We start from the raw sequence: 17,800 nt of genomic DNA, 5'->3' as shown, positions 1-17,800 counted from the left end.
GCTGGACGCTGGGCGGGACGCCGCTCACAAGGAACCCGGGGCCGATCCCTTCTGCTCCCCGAACGAGGCAGGATCCCCGGGGCGTGTGGGGCCGGGGCCTTGCAGAGCGGGTGTGAATGACCCCAAACCCCCGCCTGCGAGGCTCTGCTGGCCGTACTCTCTCCCCCATTTTGCTGCTGGACGCTGGGCGGGACGCCGCTCACAAGGAACCCGGGGCCGATCCCTTCTGCTCCCCGAACGAGGCAGGATCCCCGGGGCGTGTGGGGCCGGGGCCTTGCAGAGCGGGTGTGAATGACCCCAAACCCCCGCCTGCGAGGCTCTGCTGGCCGTACTCTCTCCCCCATTTTGCTCCGCTGATAGTAACGCTTGACCCCCCCCCCCGTGTATCGCTTACCTTCCAAAGGAAGAAGTCGACGAATATGTTAAACTCGCCCCCGAAGAGCAACAAAAAAGACTGAAGTCGATCATAAAGAAAATTGACTTGGACTCGGATGGCCTTCTCACCGAAAGTAAGGACGTCCCCCACGGCGGGCTAACAATGGACACAGAAACGCACATTTAAGACGGGGTGGCTGCGGAGGGCCCCTGGCTAGTGCTCCAGCAAACTAGAGGTGCTTCGAGAGGGTGTAAGGGACTAGTGAGTAGGTCTGATACCGGGAGAGCTTTACTTTTTGCTTATTTTTTATATTAAATTTATTGGGGTGACATTGGTTAATAAGATCACACAGGTTTCAGGGGTACAGTTCTATGATATTGCATTGTGTCCCCACCACCCAAAGTAAAATCTTCCGCTGCCATATATTGGGCCCCTTTTGCTACCCCCCCACCCCCTTCCCTCTGGTATACCTGGAGGTCTTTAGACACAGGTTACTAAGCAAAACTCATGCTCTCTCCCATCCTATATAATAAAGAGCTAATATGCAAATGGCTTCATGCCATCACACCATAAAGGCTCAGAAACTCAACACCGGGGAGAGAGAAATAGGGACCAGCCAGGCTGTGGCCCGGAACCTCTCCCGCCCCGCAGTCCTGGGCGCCAGCGCCTGCGGCCTGGGCAAAGCCACCCGCCATGGTCCACTGCCTGCGGACAGCCAGAGGAAGGGAAGCCCAGGTCCTGGGTGCCTACCACCGTTCAGAGGAGGGAATCCTGGGTCCCGGGTGCAGGTCGAGGCAGAGGCAGGGGCAATCAGGCCAGTAGGGGAGCAGTTAGGGGCGATCAGGCCAGAGGGGAGCAGTTAGGGGTGATCAGGCAGGCAGAGGTGGGTTAGGGGCTGTCAGGCAGGCAGAGGTGAGTTAGGGGCGATCAGGCAGGCAGGCGAGCAGTTAGGAGTCGGCGGTCCCGGATTGCGAGAGGCACTCAGACATCCCCCGAGGGGTCCCAGATTGGAGAGGGTGCAGGCCAGGCTGAGGGCCCTCCCCCCCAATGCACGAATTTCACACACCAGGCCTGTAGTAATATATAAACACCATTGGCCCTACTTGTATTCGCCAAATCACACCTTGAGCAAACACTTATTCATCAGACTTTTATCAGTGTCAACAATGCAATTCACTTTAGAGAAATATGCCAAAACTCAGTTTAATATTTTAAGTATTTTTTTAGAATTATAAGAATTTGCTTTTTTTTACAAGCAACTAGAAAAAGACCTGTTGCATGTGAATTATGTTTATGACAAATCATTACAGGTAATAGAGGCCCTAGAATCATCTTGTCCCCTTTCCTTGTAGAGATGAAGAAACTGCAGCTCAGAGGGGTAAATTAATGCCTTTTTCAAATGAGTGGCAAAGCCAGGACTGAAATCCAAATCTGATCTTCAGTTTTTAATATCTTGCACTTAAAACATATCTGAGTGCTCGTAGGTCGATTCTGTAGTCCGAAACGAAATGCACAGATTATTAAAAGAATATCTTAATATTAAATAAAAGCTAGTTTGCTATAACCTGTTTCAATGTGGCTCAGCATCTAAGGAATGAAATTGCTGGAGAGAATATTACAAACGGATCAATTTAAGATTTGTTGTCAATAAAGTATCTACAGTGGTGCCTTCAGGAATATTGAGGCTGTGGTTCTTTCTACTTAAAACAAAGAACAAGAGAAGCTTACACTCTAATATCCAATAAGAATGGGTTCATCTTTGGTTAGAAAGCACACAGAACAAGTTGATTTGGAAGATTTTAATGCACCTGTTTGTAAGGGCCTACATGTGGTCACGTATTTAGTAGTAAACATTTCAAAAATTTAAATTTAAAAGGAACTTATTCCAAATGTTCATTATACAGAGAAGAAAACAAAAACTGGAGAAGGTAAACATCTCCTTATGGAAAGCTGAAGTGAACCAACGTTTCTGGTCACTGTGCCATTCTGCATTCTGTTGTGCGTGATGAGCTCCAAATAAACTAAAAAAACCCCTCATTCTTGAGGACCCTTCAGGAAAGTTTGCTAATTTGCACTTTATGTTTCAGGGGAGACAAAAGAAAAAGTGTCTTTTATGTTCACCTGACCGTCCCTGAATCTGTAGAAAAATACCACTCTTTAAACCAAATGGTATACTCCTGCTATCTTTGCAAATATTTGTTTTCTCCTCCGCTTTTTCTATAATGCGGTATGAATTTCTGTTTCTATTAATAGATTTTTAATAATTGATCTGAAAGTAGATATTTGAGATTTAGAAACTTTTCAGGTGTCTAGTTAAGACAGACAGCTGTTGCCAGAAGCGCCTAAATCATAATTGCTACCCGTATTTGTGTTAGTCTCCTCCAGATGTTCTATGTCGCGGTTAAAGGGATTGTGCTGTAACAATGTTTCTCAACTTCAGTCACTTGAAGACCATTTCACAACTGAGGCCGTATCTACTTACCATCTATTATTTTGTTAGTACGTATAGTGTTGATTCAACTCAATGTTAAATTTATTCTAAAGGAAAATTTTATATTACTTTTGTAAATGGAAACCATTTTTTTCCTAATACTTATTAAAGTAAATGGATTCAAAGATTTGTGCTTCATGATAGAATTGTGATAGCAAAAGTTACTTGCAGTTTTAGGGATAATTTTTTTTTAAGTCACGTGCCATTTTGTCCGATTGGTAATTCACTTACTAAGTACTTATGGAGTCAGGGGCTTCCTAGGTATTTGGAGAACCTCAGTGAACAAATCATGCACAAACTCTACTGGAGGAGCTTACCTCTCTTTAGGTCACATTTTGTAATGTCTGAGCCTCCAAACGCTCTCCCCACCTCCCCTCGTATTTCCATGAGCACTGCTAAGTCTGCTCTCATTCAGTATTTGCAAACTGCAGTTTTGTGTGTGTTTTTCTTGTAGCGATGGTCTGGAAATCCTCTCTGTATGAGGATTACTGTTAACATCTCTTGTGTTCTGGGGAATTCTCATAGGTGAACTCAGTTCATGGATTCAGATGTCTTTTAAACATTATGCGATGCAAGAAGCGAAACAACAGTTTGTTGAATATGATAAAAACAGTGATGGCCGTGTGTCGTGGGACGAATACAACATTCAGATGTATGACCGCGTGATTGACTTTGACGAGAACACAGCTCTGGATGACGCAGAAGAGGAGTCCTTCAGGCAGGTGAGAGCATGTGCACAACCTGCCTTTTGAACGAGAGAGTGGAAGGGAGGGGGAGACACAGAGAGAGAGAGAGAAACATTGATGTGAGAGAGAGACATCGATCGGTTGCCTCCCGCAGCTGCTCCTTTTTAAGACTGGGTTGTACTCCATTGCAGGTGTATACTGTATTTTGTTTATCCATTCATCTGTAAATGGGCACTTGGGTTTGCTTTAACTTTTTGGCTCTTATTAATAACTAGAGGCCCGGTGTACAAAATGCATGCATGGGTGGGGTCCCTAGGCCTGGCCTGCGATCAGGGCCTATGGGGGTCGTCTCATCCAGTCCTGGACGGCCTGCTGGGCAGGGGGAGGGACTGCGGGAGGTTTGCTGGCCGTGGGAGCGCACTGACCACCAGGGGGCAGCTCCTGCGTTGAGCGTCTGCCCCCTGGTGGTCAGTGCGCGTCATAGTGACTGGCTGACTAGTCCTTCGGTCCTTAGGTTGTAATGGTCACTTAGGCCTTTATATAGGTAGATAGATGTAGCTATGAACATGGGTGTGCAAATATCTGTTTGAGACCCTACTTTACGTTTTTGGAGGGAATGTGTCCAGAAGTGTAGTTGGAATTGCTGGATCATATAGTGATGCTATTTTAATTTTTTGAGGAGCTCCAATACTGTCTTCCATAGTGGCTCCACCCTTTAAAATAACTCATTTTTGAAGATTCTGTATGACTGTAGTTCTGTTGCCTCTCGTGGTTTAATTTGTTGAAATATATGCTGCTTGCCCTGACTGGTGTAGCTCAGTGGATAGAGCATTGGCCTGCAGACTGAAGGGTCCCAGGTTCAATTCCAGTCAAGGGCATGTACCTTGGTTGCGGGCACATCCCCAGTGGGGGGTGTGCAGGAGACAGAGCTGATTGATGTTTCTCTCTCATTGATGTTTCTAACTCTTTATCCCTCTCCCTTCCTCTCTGTAAAAAATCAATAAAATATATTAAAAAATAAAAATAAATATATGCTGCTTAAGCAGAGCTGAGGAAGACAGTATTTAGGAAACATTTATTTAGTAAATAGAACTTTTCAAGGCAAATGACTCTTTTCTTCAGAAATTGCTATTTTAAATACTTTTTTATTTCAAATTAATTTTACAATCTTTTTCTTAAAATGATAGTTTTTCTTATGTGGAAAAATATAAAGCCAAGCACCTGGTTGCAAACCATTATGTCCCAAAATGTTATTAGTCAAGGGTATTTGGCAAACATTTGAGCCACTTCAAATTCTTTAACTTACCCATTATCCGTACCTACCTTTTAGTTATTGGCCATATGTCATCGTTGTCTATGTTGTTTGTTTTAGAATTGTATGGGCCGCTTGAGCTCTAGAGGCCATCCAAGCTCAGAGTTGGTCATTGCTCTGCTAGTAACTGCATGTGCTGGGCATTTGCCCCCAGAGTAGAGGCAAAGGGCTGCCCGTCTGCCTGGCTTTCCATCCAGCTGCCCCACTAACAGTCCTGCAGCTTTGGGTCAGTTATGTGACCACCTTACGCTTTAGTTTCTTTATATCTGATAATGGGATGATAATAGTAGGAGAAATAGTAGCAGTTCTGTATTAATTTAAAAGAATATTGTTGAAGAAAGCACATGCAATTCACACTCATATTTAAAATTTATATATAACTAGAGGCCTGGTGCACGAATTCATGCACCAGTGGTGTCCCTTGGTCCCTGTGGGATCAGGCCGGAACCGGCTCTCCGACATCCCCAGAAGGTTCCCGGATTGTGAGAGGGCACAAGGATCCCATCAGTGCACGATCGGGTCCAGGGAGGGACCATGGGAGGGCTCCAGGGTTTGTCCGGCCCACCTCGCTTAGTCCCGATCAGCCAGACCCCAGCAGCAAGGTAACCTACCGGTTGGAGCGTCTGCCCCCTGGTGGTCAGTGCACATCATAGCAACTGGTCAACCAGTCTACTGTCTGCCCTTGTGGTCAGTGCAGGTTATAGCGAGTGGTTGAGTGGCCTTAGCATATCATTAGCATATTATGCTTTGATTGGTTGAACAGACAACTGGACACAGCATATTAGGCTTTTATTATATAGGATCAGCTTTTAAAAATATTTGAGGCAGCCCTAACCAGTTTGGCTCAGTGGATAGAGCATCGGCCTGTGGACTGAAGGGTCCCGGGTTCGATTCCGGTCAAGGGCATGTACCTGGGTTGCAGGCACATCCCCAGTAGGGAGTGTGCAGGAGGCAGCTGATTGATGTTTCTCTCTCATCGATGTTTCTCTCTTCCTCTCCCTTCCTCTCTGTAAAAAATCAATAAAATATATTTTTAAAAAAATATTTGAGGCATTTGTTAAGTATATCAGCATTAGGTTAGTTAGGATTTACTTAATTCACAGGAAAAATATATCTTTTGTTTTTCTTTTTCCCTCATTTGGGTGTCCGTCTTACAGCAGACTGGAGAGTATGAATCAGTCTTTTCACTTCTTAGTGCCTAAGACAGCCGTGGGCAAACTACAGCCCGCGGGCCGGATCCGGCCCGTTTGAAATGAATAAAACTAAAAAAAAAAAGACCGTACCCTTTTTTGTAATGATGTTTACTTTGAATTTGTATTAGTTCACACAAACACTCCATCCATGCTTTTGTTCCGGCCCTCCGGTCCAGTTTAAGAACCCATTGTGGCCCTCGAGTCAAAAAGTTTGCCCACCCCTGGCCTAAGAGCAAACAAAGGATGATAAAGTGAGGTTGGAGATTTGTCTATGTACTAGGTATCCTCTTTTACCTCCTTTATATTAACTTATCTTAAAAAGCATCATTCAATGCCCCTAGCCCCATGGTCGGCAAACTGCGGCTCGCGAGCCACATGCGGCTCTTTGGCCCCTTGAGTGTGGCTCTTCCTAAGCCTTAGGAGTACCCTAATTAAGTTAATAACAATGTACCTACCTATATAGTTTAAGTTTAAAAAATTTGGCTCTCAAAAGAAATTTCAATTGTTGTACTGTTGATATTGGGCTCTGTTGACTAATGAGTTTGCCGACCACTGCCCTAGCCAGTTTGGCCCAGTGGATAGAGTGTCGGCCTGCGGACTGAAGAGTTCCAGGTTCTATTCTGGTCAAGGGCACATGCCCAGGTTGTGGGCTCGATCCCCAGTGCGGGGTGTGCAGGAGGCAGCCAGTCAATGATTGTCTCTCATCATTGATGTTTCTCTCTTTCCCTTTCTCTCTGAAATCAATAAAAATATATATATATATTTTTAAAGCATCATTCAAGTTCTGACACTTTACTAAAACCAAACCATTGTGTGATGTGACTTACTTGCCAGGGAACAACAGAGAAGGTAAATACAGTATTTTAAAATATTACTATAATTAGGTCCTAATTGTATTCTCTTTTTTTCCTTTGACACTCAAAAGATTTAATTACTATCTAATCACAATATAAGAGATGTGTTTGTTTGTTTTTCAAAAAATTCTATATTCTTGAGAGGGGGTGATGCAATAAATGATGGTGTTGAGAAGAAAGTCTTCACCCATTAATATAAACTGCAGTGAGCAGTTTTTCATTGGAAAGATGTCTGGTTCTAATGCAGACTTCCTCACCCACGTTCTCAGTAATGTTGATTATAAGTCTATCTTTTAAGAATGAATTAGCCTGGCTGGTGTGGCTCAGTGTTGAGTGTCGACCCATGAACCAAGGGGTCACCCATTCAATCCCTGGTTAGGGCACCCGGTTTGTGGGCTCGATCCCCAATATTGGGCATGCAAGAGGCAGCAGATTGATGTTTCTCTCATCGATGTTCCTTTCCTACCTCTCTTTCAAAAAATCAATTACAAAAAAAACAGTTTTTTAACGGTGAATTCGATGGAGCATAAATGGACACTTCTCAATGGGGTCCTATTTTGTAGGTATTCTTAGATAACCCAGGAATATGTGTCTATTCTACTTTATTAGAATTTGATATAATTTCCTAAAAGTAAAATAGACCTCTAAAAGTGAATGTGGTATATAAAGATGAAAGAGTTGCATTAGTTTTCGAAATTTAAAAATCAGTGGTGAAGAATGAGTCTTTCCTAAAGCTACAGATGAAACATTACACCATAAATAAATCATAAAAAGTAATGGGCTCCCAGTGATCCCACTTCTGGGAATATATCCCAAGAAACCAGAAACACCAATCAGAAAGAATGCATGTGCCCCTCTGTTCATAGCAGCACAATGTACAATAGCTAAGATCTGGAAACAGCCCAAGTGCCCATCAGCAGATGAGTGGGTGAAAAAGCTGTGGCACATTTATACCATGGAATACGATGCAGCAGTGAAAAAAAGAATCTCTTACCCCTGAGAAAATGTGGAGGGACCTGGAGAGTATTATGCTAAGCGAAATAAAACAGTGAGAGAAGACAAGTATCACATAATCTCACTCATGTAGAATCTAATGCACAAAATAAACTGATGAACAAAATAGATCCAGAGACATAGAAGCATGGAACAGACTGACAAATTTCAGAGGCAAGGTGTGGGAGAGATTAACTGGGGAACTTATATGCATATATGCGTGGCCCGTGGACACAGACAATAGTGTAGTGCAGGCCTGGGAGGGCCGCTTTGGGTGGAAGGGTTGGTTGGGGAAAAGGGGGGCATCTGGAATACTTTCAACAGTAAAGAATTTTTTTAAGTAATGGGCTGTCTAAAATAATGTCTTCTATACGGTAGTCTATTAAAAACAGTTGACTACCTGAATTTATGTTATTTTTAATATGGAAAGTAGAGATAACCGTGAATAATGACCCTCTCGGGCTGTGAAATGCCTGAAAGGGCAGTTCTGTGTGGGATGATGAACAAGTGCGATCAGCATCTTGAAGCAAGATAACTAACGTTTGGGGACCTGCCTGGGAAAGTTCAGCTCTGACTTCTAAAGCCAGCTGCTGAGTGTGCGCATCAGCAATACTTCTTACGTTCGATACGCTCTTACACAGGGCAAATCAGAATGCTGGACCTGGGCTCTGGTATCACTAAGTATGCATGTCTTCGTGTAAAATCGTTCGCCGACCCACACATGGCAGTTCTGTTCTTCACAAGGTTCTGTTACCATAAAAATGACTATTGTTTTCACTACTGTATGTGCTGTTTTCTATCATCCATTAGAATACAAGGTTTTTGTACAGAAGAAAAGAGTGTTGAGTTTGGGAAACTAAGAGTCCTTTGTATCATCTTTAGAAATTGGCCACTTAGGAAAAAGTCCTTCTGTGTTTTGGCTTCTTGAATGTGAGTTGCACTTACATTGTGTTCTGCAAATGACCATGAATGACTTTTTGGTTGTTTTTTTAAGAAATCTCAGTCTGTTCGAAGAAATCCTTTCTTTATAAGCGAATTTGGCCAAATTCAGCTCCCTCTGGCGAAACGTGGACCTTTTTGTTCCAACTGGAAGGGTTCTTTCGTAAGGAAAGCTAAGCACTCAGTGTTCAGAAATGTGGTTTATTCAAAAAGAACTTGATTGACTCAGCAAAGTACATCAGGTTCTTGTTTGTCTACTTTTGCCTGTTAAACCTGAACATAAAATGTAAAATATTCGGTTTAGTTATTTAAAAGTATGAAAGATGCAGATAAAAGCAGCCGTTTGGAAACTTTTTTTTCTTTTCTGTCAGATTTGGTTGAGTGCAACTAACTGTCCAGTGGAATCTGAACGTTGAACGATGAATTCTTTGGGGGAATAGTGAGCTCCCCTCTGTCAATCAGTTATTGTAGGAGCAGCGTTGTTGCCGTGAATCGGTGCTACCTAACTTACCCGTGAAACACATGAATGAAAAGCTTCTAAAATACTAGAAATTGCGATTTTTTTTTAATGTGAAGTTTAATAATACAATCAGTTTATAAAAAGAAAAGAATTCGCCCTGGCCGGTTTGGCTCAGTGGATGGAGCGTCGGCCTGTAGTCTGAAGGGTCCTGATTTCGATTCCGCTCAAGGGCACAGGCCTGGTTGCGGGCTCAGTCCCCAACTGTCCGTGGGGGCCGTGCAGGAGGCAGCTGATCGGTAATTCTCTCTCATCATCGATGTTTCTGTCTCTCTTTCCCTCTCCTTTCCTCTCTGAAATCAATAAAAATATTTTTTTCAAAAAAGGGAAAGTATTCTCATAAGAAGACTATTTCTGAAACCTGCGAATATATTTTGGAAAAGTCATTTTGAAAACCAGAAACAGTTTTCAGTTGGCATAGTAATCCCGCTGGTGTGTCTCTGTGGCTGAGCGTAGACCCATGAGCCAGGAGGTCACGATTCAGTTCCAGGTCAGGCACATGCCCGGTTGCCAGCTAGATCCCCAGTAGGGGGCATGCAGGTGGCAGCCAATCAATAATTCTCTCTCATTATTAATATTTCTCCCCTTATCCCTTCCTCTCTCTGAAATGAATAAAGATATTTTTAAAAACACAGTCTAAATTTATTGATTTTTGGGGATTCAAAAGAAATTGAGATCAATTGTTAAAGAAAAGAATGCGTACTACTGTAGAAAGGCCAGAATGGATCCAAGTTCAAAATATTTTAGCTGTATTTCTGACATCCCTTTCAGCAAATCACTTAATCTCAGGTTTTTCAATCAATAGTAATTTGTCACATGTAGTAAATGTTTATTACTAATTGCTGAATGGGATTCATATTCCAGTTGCTTAATAGAACGACACCCAACCAACTGAGCCGCACTGGCCAGGGCCCTCTTGTTGACTTTTGCTTTTGTTGCTTTTGCTTTTGGTGTTGGATTGTCCCCATTTTATAGTTGAGGAAACCCGGGGAGTGAAGCAGTTTGCCTTAAGGAACACGGCCAGTAAGTGGCATTGCTGGAGTTCTGCTCGAGTTTCTGACTCTAGATCAGCGGTTCTCAACCTTCCTAACGCCGCGACCCTTTAATACAGCTCCTCATGTTGTGGTGACCCCCAACCATAAAATTATTTTCGTTGCTACTTCATCACTGTCATGTTGCTACTGTTATGAATTGTCATGTAAATATCTGATATGCAGGATGCATTTAGGCGACCCCTGTGAAAGGGTCGTTTGACCCCCCGAAGGGGTCGCGACCCACAGGTTGAGAACCGCTGCTAGAGCCTGTCACTGCCTGTAATGAGTGTCATTTGCCCTAACAACCTTCAGAGGGATGATGTGAAGATAAAATGACGTATGAAAATGTGCTTTAGATTTCGCATGGTTTGTACTTTTGGAAGGAAGCCTTGTTCATGATTATATATTATGATGAGACCTTTAAACATGTTCAATATCTAATTTTCCAAGCTTCATCTAAAGGACAAGAAGCGATTTGAAAAAGCTAACCAGGACTCAGATCCCGGTTTGAATCTTGAAGAATTCATTGCTTTTGAGCATCCTGAAGAAGTGGATTATATGACGGTAAGGAAGAAAGGTTTTAATCGAGTTATTGAGTGACCAGAACTTTAAGGCCTGTTCTAACTAAGTGATTACGATGAACTGTGCACAACCCGAGTTTTCAGAGACAGGAAGAGCCATGTTCTCCCCGGTTCAGGTTTGGGCTGGGGAAGAGGGTTTCTGGGGTGGAGGTTGCTTATTGAGAGGGAGAAGGTAAAGGACTGAGTTTTTAAAAAATCTCTGTAATATATGTGAGCAGCACTCTTTCCTGGCTTTCAGACTTTTCTCTGGTTTTTCTATATTAAAAACCAGAGTTAAAACTTGTGAAAAGCTTCAGTCTTGGGAAACGTACTGCATTAGGATCTGTTTTCATGGGGTGGGCACCAGCACAACTGCTAACGACAACTTGAGGCATAAAGAGTCCGGCCATCCCTGAGGTACTGGAAAGAAACACCAGCTCTTCAAACATTGTTGCGCTCTGGGTGTAACCGGCAAACGTTGATTGGGTCCTGTGACGTGGCAAGCTTCTTGAGAGCAAAAGCCACCATGTGGGAGAGCAGAGATGAACATTAAAATCACTTTAAAGCAGACTCACATTTACATGGAGGCCTGTTGCCTGGCCTCCGTCTCCAGCTGTGTGGTCTGTGCTCCAGAGGTCAGGGAGGGAGCTGTGGCTTTTGTTTAGGTCGCGGTCAGAGGCGGCTGCCGTGGTCCCAAGCTGCAGACGGCTTTCTCCACAGCCCAGCGGCAGGACAGCACCGTTAGCACCACTTCTCTTGCCACTGGGAGGCTTTTGACTTCTCACTTGGCTCGAAATACATGACCTGGTTGAAGAACAGTGCTGGGCACAATTCGATTAATTCAGTGAGACAAGTTCCTTCGCCCTGTCAGGGCAGACAGTGCTGGCTCTTGTTTCTCTGGGAAGGAAGGGACATTTGAGGATTGAGAAGGGGGTGACCAGATAACAATGAAACAATTTAGGCATTCGGTGTTTTGGTCTGGAATTCAAGGTGGCAGTGAAATGAAAGAGACATGATCAAAGTTTGAAGCAGGTATAAACAGAATATTGTGATTAAATAAGTGTGGGGAGAGAAGAGTCAGAGATGACTGCGGCTCTGAGCTTGTACAACAGTCAGAGATGGACGTGCCAGGGACAGGTGGGTGGGGATGGACTGAGCTGGACAGAAGGCAGCACGAGATGTGTGACCGACCAGCACGTGGGGCCTCACTCAGAGCAGCAGTGATGTAGGAGAGAGACGGGTTCGAATGGGTTGGATGGAAAGGAGTTAAAGGAGACGGGCACTCAGAGACGACGATCTTGAGAAGCAGGAGAATGTGAGGTCAGTGCTGAGGTGGTTTCAGAGGGTGAGGGGAGTCTGACAACAGAGCTTAAGGATGCTGGACTTGCTATGTGGTGATATATTCCTGCTTCTGATTCCAGTGTTTGCAAGCATAGACCACCCTAGTGATTGTTCCTAAAGCAGCTCTGTAGTAGGAGTGACCCAGATGGTGGTAGGATTGGAAACGTCGTTATTAATTTATTTCTATGATAGGAATTTGTCATTGAAGAGGCGTTAGAAGAACATGACAAAAATGGTGATGGATTTGTTAGTTTGGAAGAATTTCTTGGTGACTACAGGCGGGACCCAGGTAAGTAGCTGAGGTCTGTGGAAGGAGGGGACAAATGCAACTAAAAGGAAAGGAAATGGAACCGGAAGCACTTGCCTGATTTATACTCGTTCTGCCCAGTGAGACAAGCAAAACTAAGGGACTGGGAGCTCATCTCCAAATGCTGTCTGGCTCACTTAGTACACGTCTAGATTCTAACATGTCTTCCTTTCGCGACAAATGTAATGTGATTATCAAATCGAATGAGGGAGGAAGTAAAGGTGGATATTTGTAAACAAAATCCTGTATCTTTTAGATGTAGATCTTAAAAGAGAAATAAATATAAATACTGTGAATACTGGTGTAGACTGTGGAAGGTGACTTACGATTGTTTGAAATTTGAGGAGTTTGTATATGTCTTTTTTCTGAATTTTTTCCAGAATTGTTGCTTAAAAGCATCCCTTACTGTGAATGTCACTTTGAAATTACACATAGCATTATTCTTTAAGAACACGTAAGAAGCTTTATATAGCCACATGACGTACCAAAAATTTTACCCAGATCAAATTTGGGAAAACTAGTTATAACAAATAGCAGTTAATAAAATTACTAGTTTGTGAGAATATGCAACAATTTAAAAACTCGTAGTTGTTTAGACCTGTGTGTCACTGTTGAAAATTACTATATAGTTTATATTTATTTTAGCACTTTTTAGTTAAGTATTTTTGTGTCTGTGGGCATTTTTTATGTAGTAGGCTTTAAATTCATTCCCTTTATTCTAGGATATATCAAACTTCTCATATACATGTGATATTCTTATGTTTGTATTTGTTGTTGATTTCTTGTAATATAAAGCAGCAAATGAAGATCCAGAGTGGATACTTGTTGAGAAAGATAGATTCCTAAATGATTATGACAAAGATGCGGATGGCAGGCTTGATCCTCAGGAGCTGTTATCCTGGGTGGTACCCAACAACCAGGGCATTGCCCAGGAGGAGGTGAGCGTTCCAGTGCCATATCTCCCTGAAGATTTCTTACTGTTGGTAGGAAAGGAAGTTCACATTTTTAAGCCTAAGAAAGAAGCAATTAAATTATTTAGGATCCATGCATTGCTGTTTCTTAATTTAAATCTTTGAACTGTTTTAGATCATCAAGGGGACATGGAAGTTAAAATTGCATCATGTAGTAATTTGATAGGACAGTTAGAATAATAAATTTTGTATTTGCCTGTAGGGGCTCAAAATGGGTTATGTTCATTTTGCTTAACTTTGAGATATCCTGAATCAGATTTGAGTTGAAAGGAGGCAGAACCCAGCGGAAATTAACAAAGGAGATAATGAGAAGCTGGAGACAGATCCAGTTACATGTGTAATGTTTTCATTTGCTTAGACAATGAGCACTTGAACGGAGCAATAATCATTTTGATCAGTGATTCTGTTATTGCTCACAGGCCCCTTAAAAATATGGTGCAAACAATGAATGAATAAACGTATGAATGGTTCTGGAAAATCAAATCCCCATTGAAATGTGAACATCTTGCTGAAAATATGTATTACACCTGACACATTGAATTATCTTGTGTTAAAGGCTCTTCATCTCATCGACGAAATGGATTTGAATAACGACAGGAAGCTCTCGGAGGCAGAGATTCTGGAGAACCAGGACTTGTTTCTGACCAGCGAAGCCACAGATTATGGCCGACAGCTCCATGACGAATATTTCTATCATGACGAGCTGTAATCATGAGTCCTGGCTCCTTTTATAATCTGTTACCAGTGTTACTTTTGTGATAAAATATTGAAGAGGTTATTTTCCACTCTGAAGTCTTACCACAATCAGATGTATGTTGATGTAGATGATAATTCTGGCCTTTTAGGAGAAAAACAAAACCCCGACGTTTATTTCAGAAATATATTGGAGAAAACAATATTGTGCCGTCTGACAACAAAGTCTTTCCTATATGCTCCTCCTCTTCAGAACTGTGTTGTGGAATATGTTGAGTTCTAGTTCCATACTTGAAAAAATGGAACATTTCAGGATGCCTGAACAATACTAAAGGAGTATGTGGCCGAGCTATACATTTTTCTTTCTTTAAGTAGCATTAATTTGAGAACTGACGGGAGTACATTGTTTTTAGATTTAGCATTTTGTTTAAAAACCTTTAAAGGAACCTGTAGAAGAATTTTTACCTCACACATAAGTTGAGGAGTTCTGCTTAATTTTAAAATGGTTCCTATCAAGGGTTTTATTGTATGAAATAGAACTTTATATTTTTGCATACTTATAGATAGTAATTATATTTAATGTGTAACGATAGCTCTATGGTGTGTGGAACTTGAGATTGTCTTGAACTCTTTTCTCTTTTGACTGATTAAAAATGAAGTGTCCTATCTTTTTCAATGTTTGTTAGTTTTCTTTAATCTTCCTGGTAATTCTTGAATTTCACGTAGGTTTTGTTCTGTTATACACTATCCCACCTTATCCATTCCTGTATTTTGATAGTGAGTGTTCCAGAACTCTGTTAAATTATTCTTGTTCCATACCTGTATCTTTTTTTTTAATAAAAGAATACCATAATTAAATGTATACTGGATACATTTCAGTTGCTATTGTAGCAAATATGGCTGTGCTGTTTGGGGCTAGAAATAATTGTAAGAATTACACAGGTTGAAATAAATCACCAGTAGAGCTCAATTTCAGTTATACTAAGTTGAAATCATATTTGATAAACATTTCTCTATTCCAAAATGGTCACTTTTGTGTGTGTGTGTGTGCGCGCATGTGTGTGTGTTAATCCTCACCCGAGGATATTTTTCCATTATTTTTTACGGAGAGTGGAAGAGAGAAGGAAAGACAGAGTGAAACATTGATGTGAAAGAGACACATCAATGAGTTGCCTCCTGCACGTGCCCCAACCTGGGCCGGCCAGGGAGAAGCCTGCAACTGAGGTACCTGCACTTGACTGGAATCAAACCCGGGACCCTTCAGTCCGCAGTCCGACACTCTGTCTGCTGACCCAAACCGGCTGCAGGGGTGGGCAAACTTTTTGACTCGAGGGCCACAATGGGTTCTTAAACTGGACCGGAGGGCCGGAACAAAAGCATGGATGGAGTGTTTGTGTGAACTAATATAAATTCAAAGTAAACATCATTAAAAAAAAGGGTACGGTTTTTTTTTTTTTAGTTTTATAACGGGCCAGATCCGGCCCGCGGGCCGTAGTTTGCCCACGGCTGGGCTAGGGCCAAAACGGTCAGTTCTGACCTTATTTAGCAATTCAACTTACTACGTTTGGGGGGAATAAGAAAAGTGAGAAGGCGAGGAATTCATGTTTCCATAGCTCTGACCCACAAATAGTTTTCTCTCAAAATTTTTTTATTTGTGGGTGAGCATTCTGTTAATATTTCTCCTTCAATTTATGAAAAGGTGTCACAAGTAATTTGCTTCATTTCAACATTGAGTTTTTGCTGAGTGTTTACATTTCCTGTCTGCTATAAAATTTTTTGTAACGGATTCAGGGTTTAACTTAGAGTGAGCCTGGTATCGGGTCTGGATCCTCATTTCACTGCCAAGTCAGCAGGAGCCTGGGAAAAGGTAATGCTCTTGGGTTAACACCTGAGTGACATCGCAAGGAAAGCTATTCTCTGCTGCCATCTCGTGTGCATCTTGGGAATTGCATCTGAGGGAGATCAGCAAAAACAACTAATTTCTGCTGCCATCTAGTGTGCTGCTTTGGAATAACAGCTGAGTGGAGGTTACCCATTCAGAAAGGACCATCCTATCTAATAAAGAGGGAATATGCTAATTGACTGTCACACCCTCAAAGATGGCAGTGCCCACAGCCACAAGATGGTGGTGCCCAGTCCCCTCAGCCCCTCCAGGGTGGCAGGCATGTGGCACGGCTGCTCCACGCACCTGTCTCGAGTCCCCCAGTCCCCTCAGCCCCCCAGCCTCCCAGGGCCACCTGAGGCACAGGTAACCAGGGCCGGCCGAGGCTTGCGCTGCTGGCAGTGGCAGCAGCAGAGGTGTGATGGGGGCATCGCTTTCCCCTGATCACCAGGTCGCCTCCCGCCCCTGAGGGCTCCCCAACTGTGAGAGGGGGCAGCTGGGCTGAGGCACCCCCCTCCAGTGCATGAATTTCCATGCACCAGGCCTCTAGTCATTTGAATAATTTACTCTCAATCTTTCCCCTGCAAAAATGTACTTCTATACATCATGCCTTCTATTATTAAATTTATACAATTTATTTCCAGCTTGATTTGAGTTTTTAATTCTTAGAAAGCTTAATTTTCCAAAGCTGACCAAACAGTAAACAATGAGCATTTCTTAGATTGATGTTTATGAACACACTTTAAACATACTTTTTATTTTCAAGAAACACACTTTCAACAAAGCACATGACATGATAGTAACAGTTGCAAATCCACTTTATAGACTTTCTGCAATAAAAGCTTGTGTAGCCCTAGCCAGTTAGGCTCAGTGGATAGAGTGTCAGCCTGTGGGCTGAAGGGTCCCAGTTTGTGGGCTCGATCCCCAGGAGGGGGCTTGCAGGAGGTAACCAATCAGTGATTCTCATCATTGATGTTTCTATCTCTCCCTCTCCCTTCCTCTCAGAAAGCAATAAAAAAAAATTTCAAAAAAGTGTAGAAATCAATGTTTCAGTATTTCATGCTATCTTAAAGTATTAGATGTTTAATAACTTTTATTATTTAATCCAGCAATGCTTTTAAAGTTTTAAGTTATTATAGACTTTGGAAAATTATGTATAGGCATATATACTTACTGCTGAAAAGCTTTATCAAAAACCCTTCAGTTATATTTGTTATGCCCAGATTTCAAGATCCCCATTAGACCATACCAGGGAGCCAGCCGAGTCCGATGCAAAAGCAGAGAGTCTTTTATTCGAGCTAGGTCGGCTCCCCCACCTCGCCGACGCAACGGCAGGAAGCAGAGAGAGGCCTAGCCCAGCATGAAGAGGAGTTTTATAGGGGGGTGGAGTCAGGGTAGGAGAGGGGACTGTGGGCCCTGCCGATTGGCCAGGCGCAAGTCGATGTCTTATTCCTGGGTGTGGCTAGCAGAGGCTTAGACTTCCGGGAAGAAGCTCCTTGCCAAGCACATGGCTGCCCCAAAATGGAGGACACAGGGTAAGATGGAAGGCGTAGTCCTCGCCCTTTCAATATTTATTTATTGTCTTACCAGCTCTATGAGATTTTAAAGCCACTTACTATCCAAGGCATTTTTCTGATAAATGTAAAAGGTA

General features: G+C 42.7%; 1 protein-coding gene across 1 annotated transcript; it reads left to right on the top strand.

Annotated features, from left to right (window-relative positions):
* Positions 1-392: 392 nt before the first annotated feature.
* Positions 393-15,129, top strand: RCN2 (reticulocalbin 2, EF-hand calcium binding domain). Its single transcript, XM_014546244.1, has 6 exons — positions 393-509; positions 3,393-3,589; positions 10,846-10,959; positions 12,489-12,585; positions 13,402-13,541; positions 14,131-15,129. Exons 2-6 carry the CDS (start codon positions 3,416-3,418, stop codon positions 14,281-14,283), a joined length of 678 nt encoding a protein of 225 aa, XP_014401730.1. The 5' UTR covers positions 393-509; positions 3,393-3,415; the 3' UTR covers positions 14,284-15,129.
* The last annotated feature ends 2,671 nt before the right edge of the window (positions 15,130-17,800 follow it).

The sequence above is a fragment of the Myotis brandtii genome, unplaced genomic scaffold (assembly GCF_000412655.1).
Source record: "Myotis brandtii unplaced genomic scaffold, ASM41265v1 scaffold439, whole genome shotgun sequence".
Lineage (NCBI taxonomy): Eukaryota > Metazoa > Chordata > Mammalia > Chiroptera > Vespertilionidae > Myotis > Myotis brandtii.
The sequence above is the reverse complement of the archived record's forward strand: the minus strand, read 5'-3'. Positions and strand labels throughout refer to the sequence as shown.

Bases quoted from the DNA above. Each gene is read 5' to 3' on its own strand.
- RCN2 (XM_014546244.1), top strand. From the start codon at position 3,416: ATGTCTTTTAAACATTATGCGATGCAAGAAGCGAAACAACAGTTTGTT. The intron at 3,590-10,845 runs GTGAGAGCATGT...TAATTTTCCAAG, and splicing joins AAGAGGAGTCCTTCAGGCAG to CTTCATCTAAAGGACAAGAA. The intron at 13,542-14,130 runs GTGAGCGTTCCA...CTTGTGTTAAAG, and splicing joins AGGGCATTGCCCAGGAGGAG to GCTCTTCATCTCATCGACGA.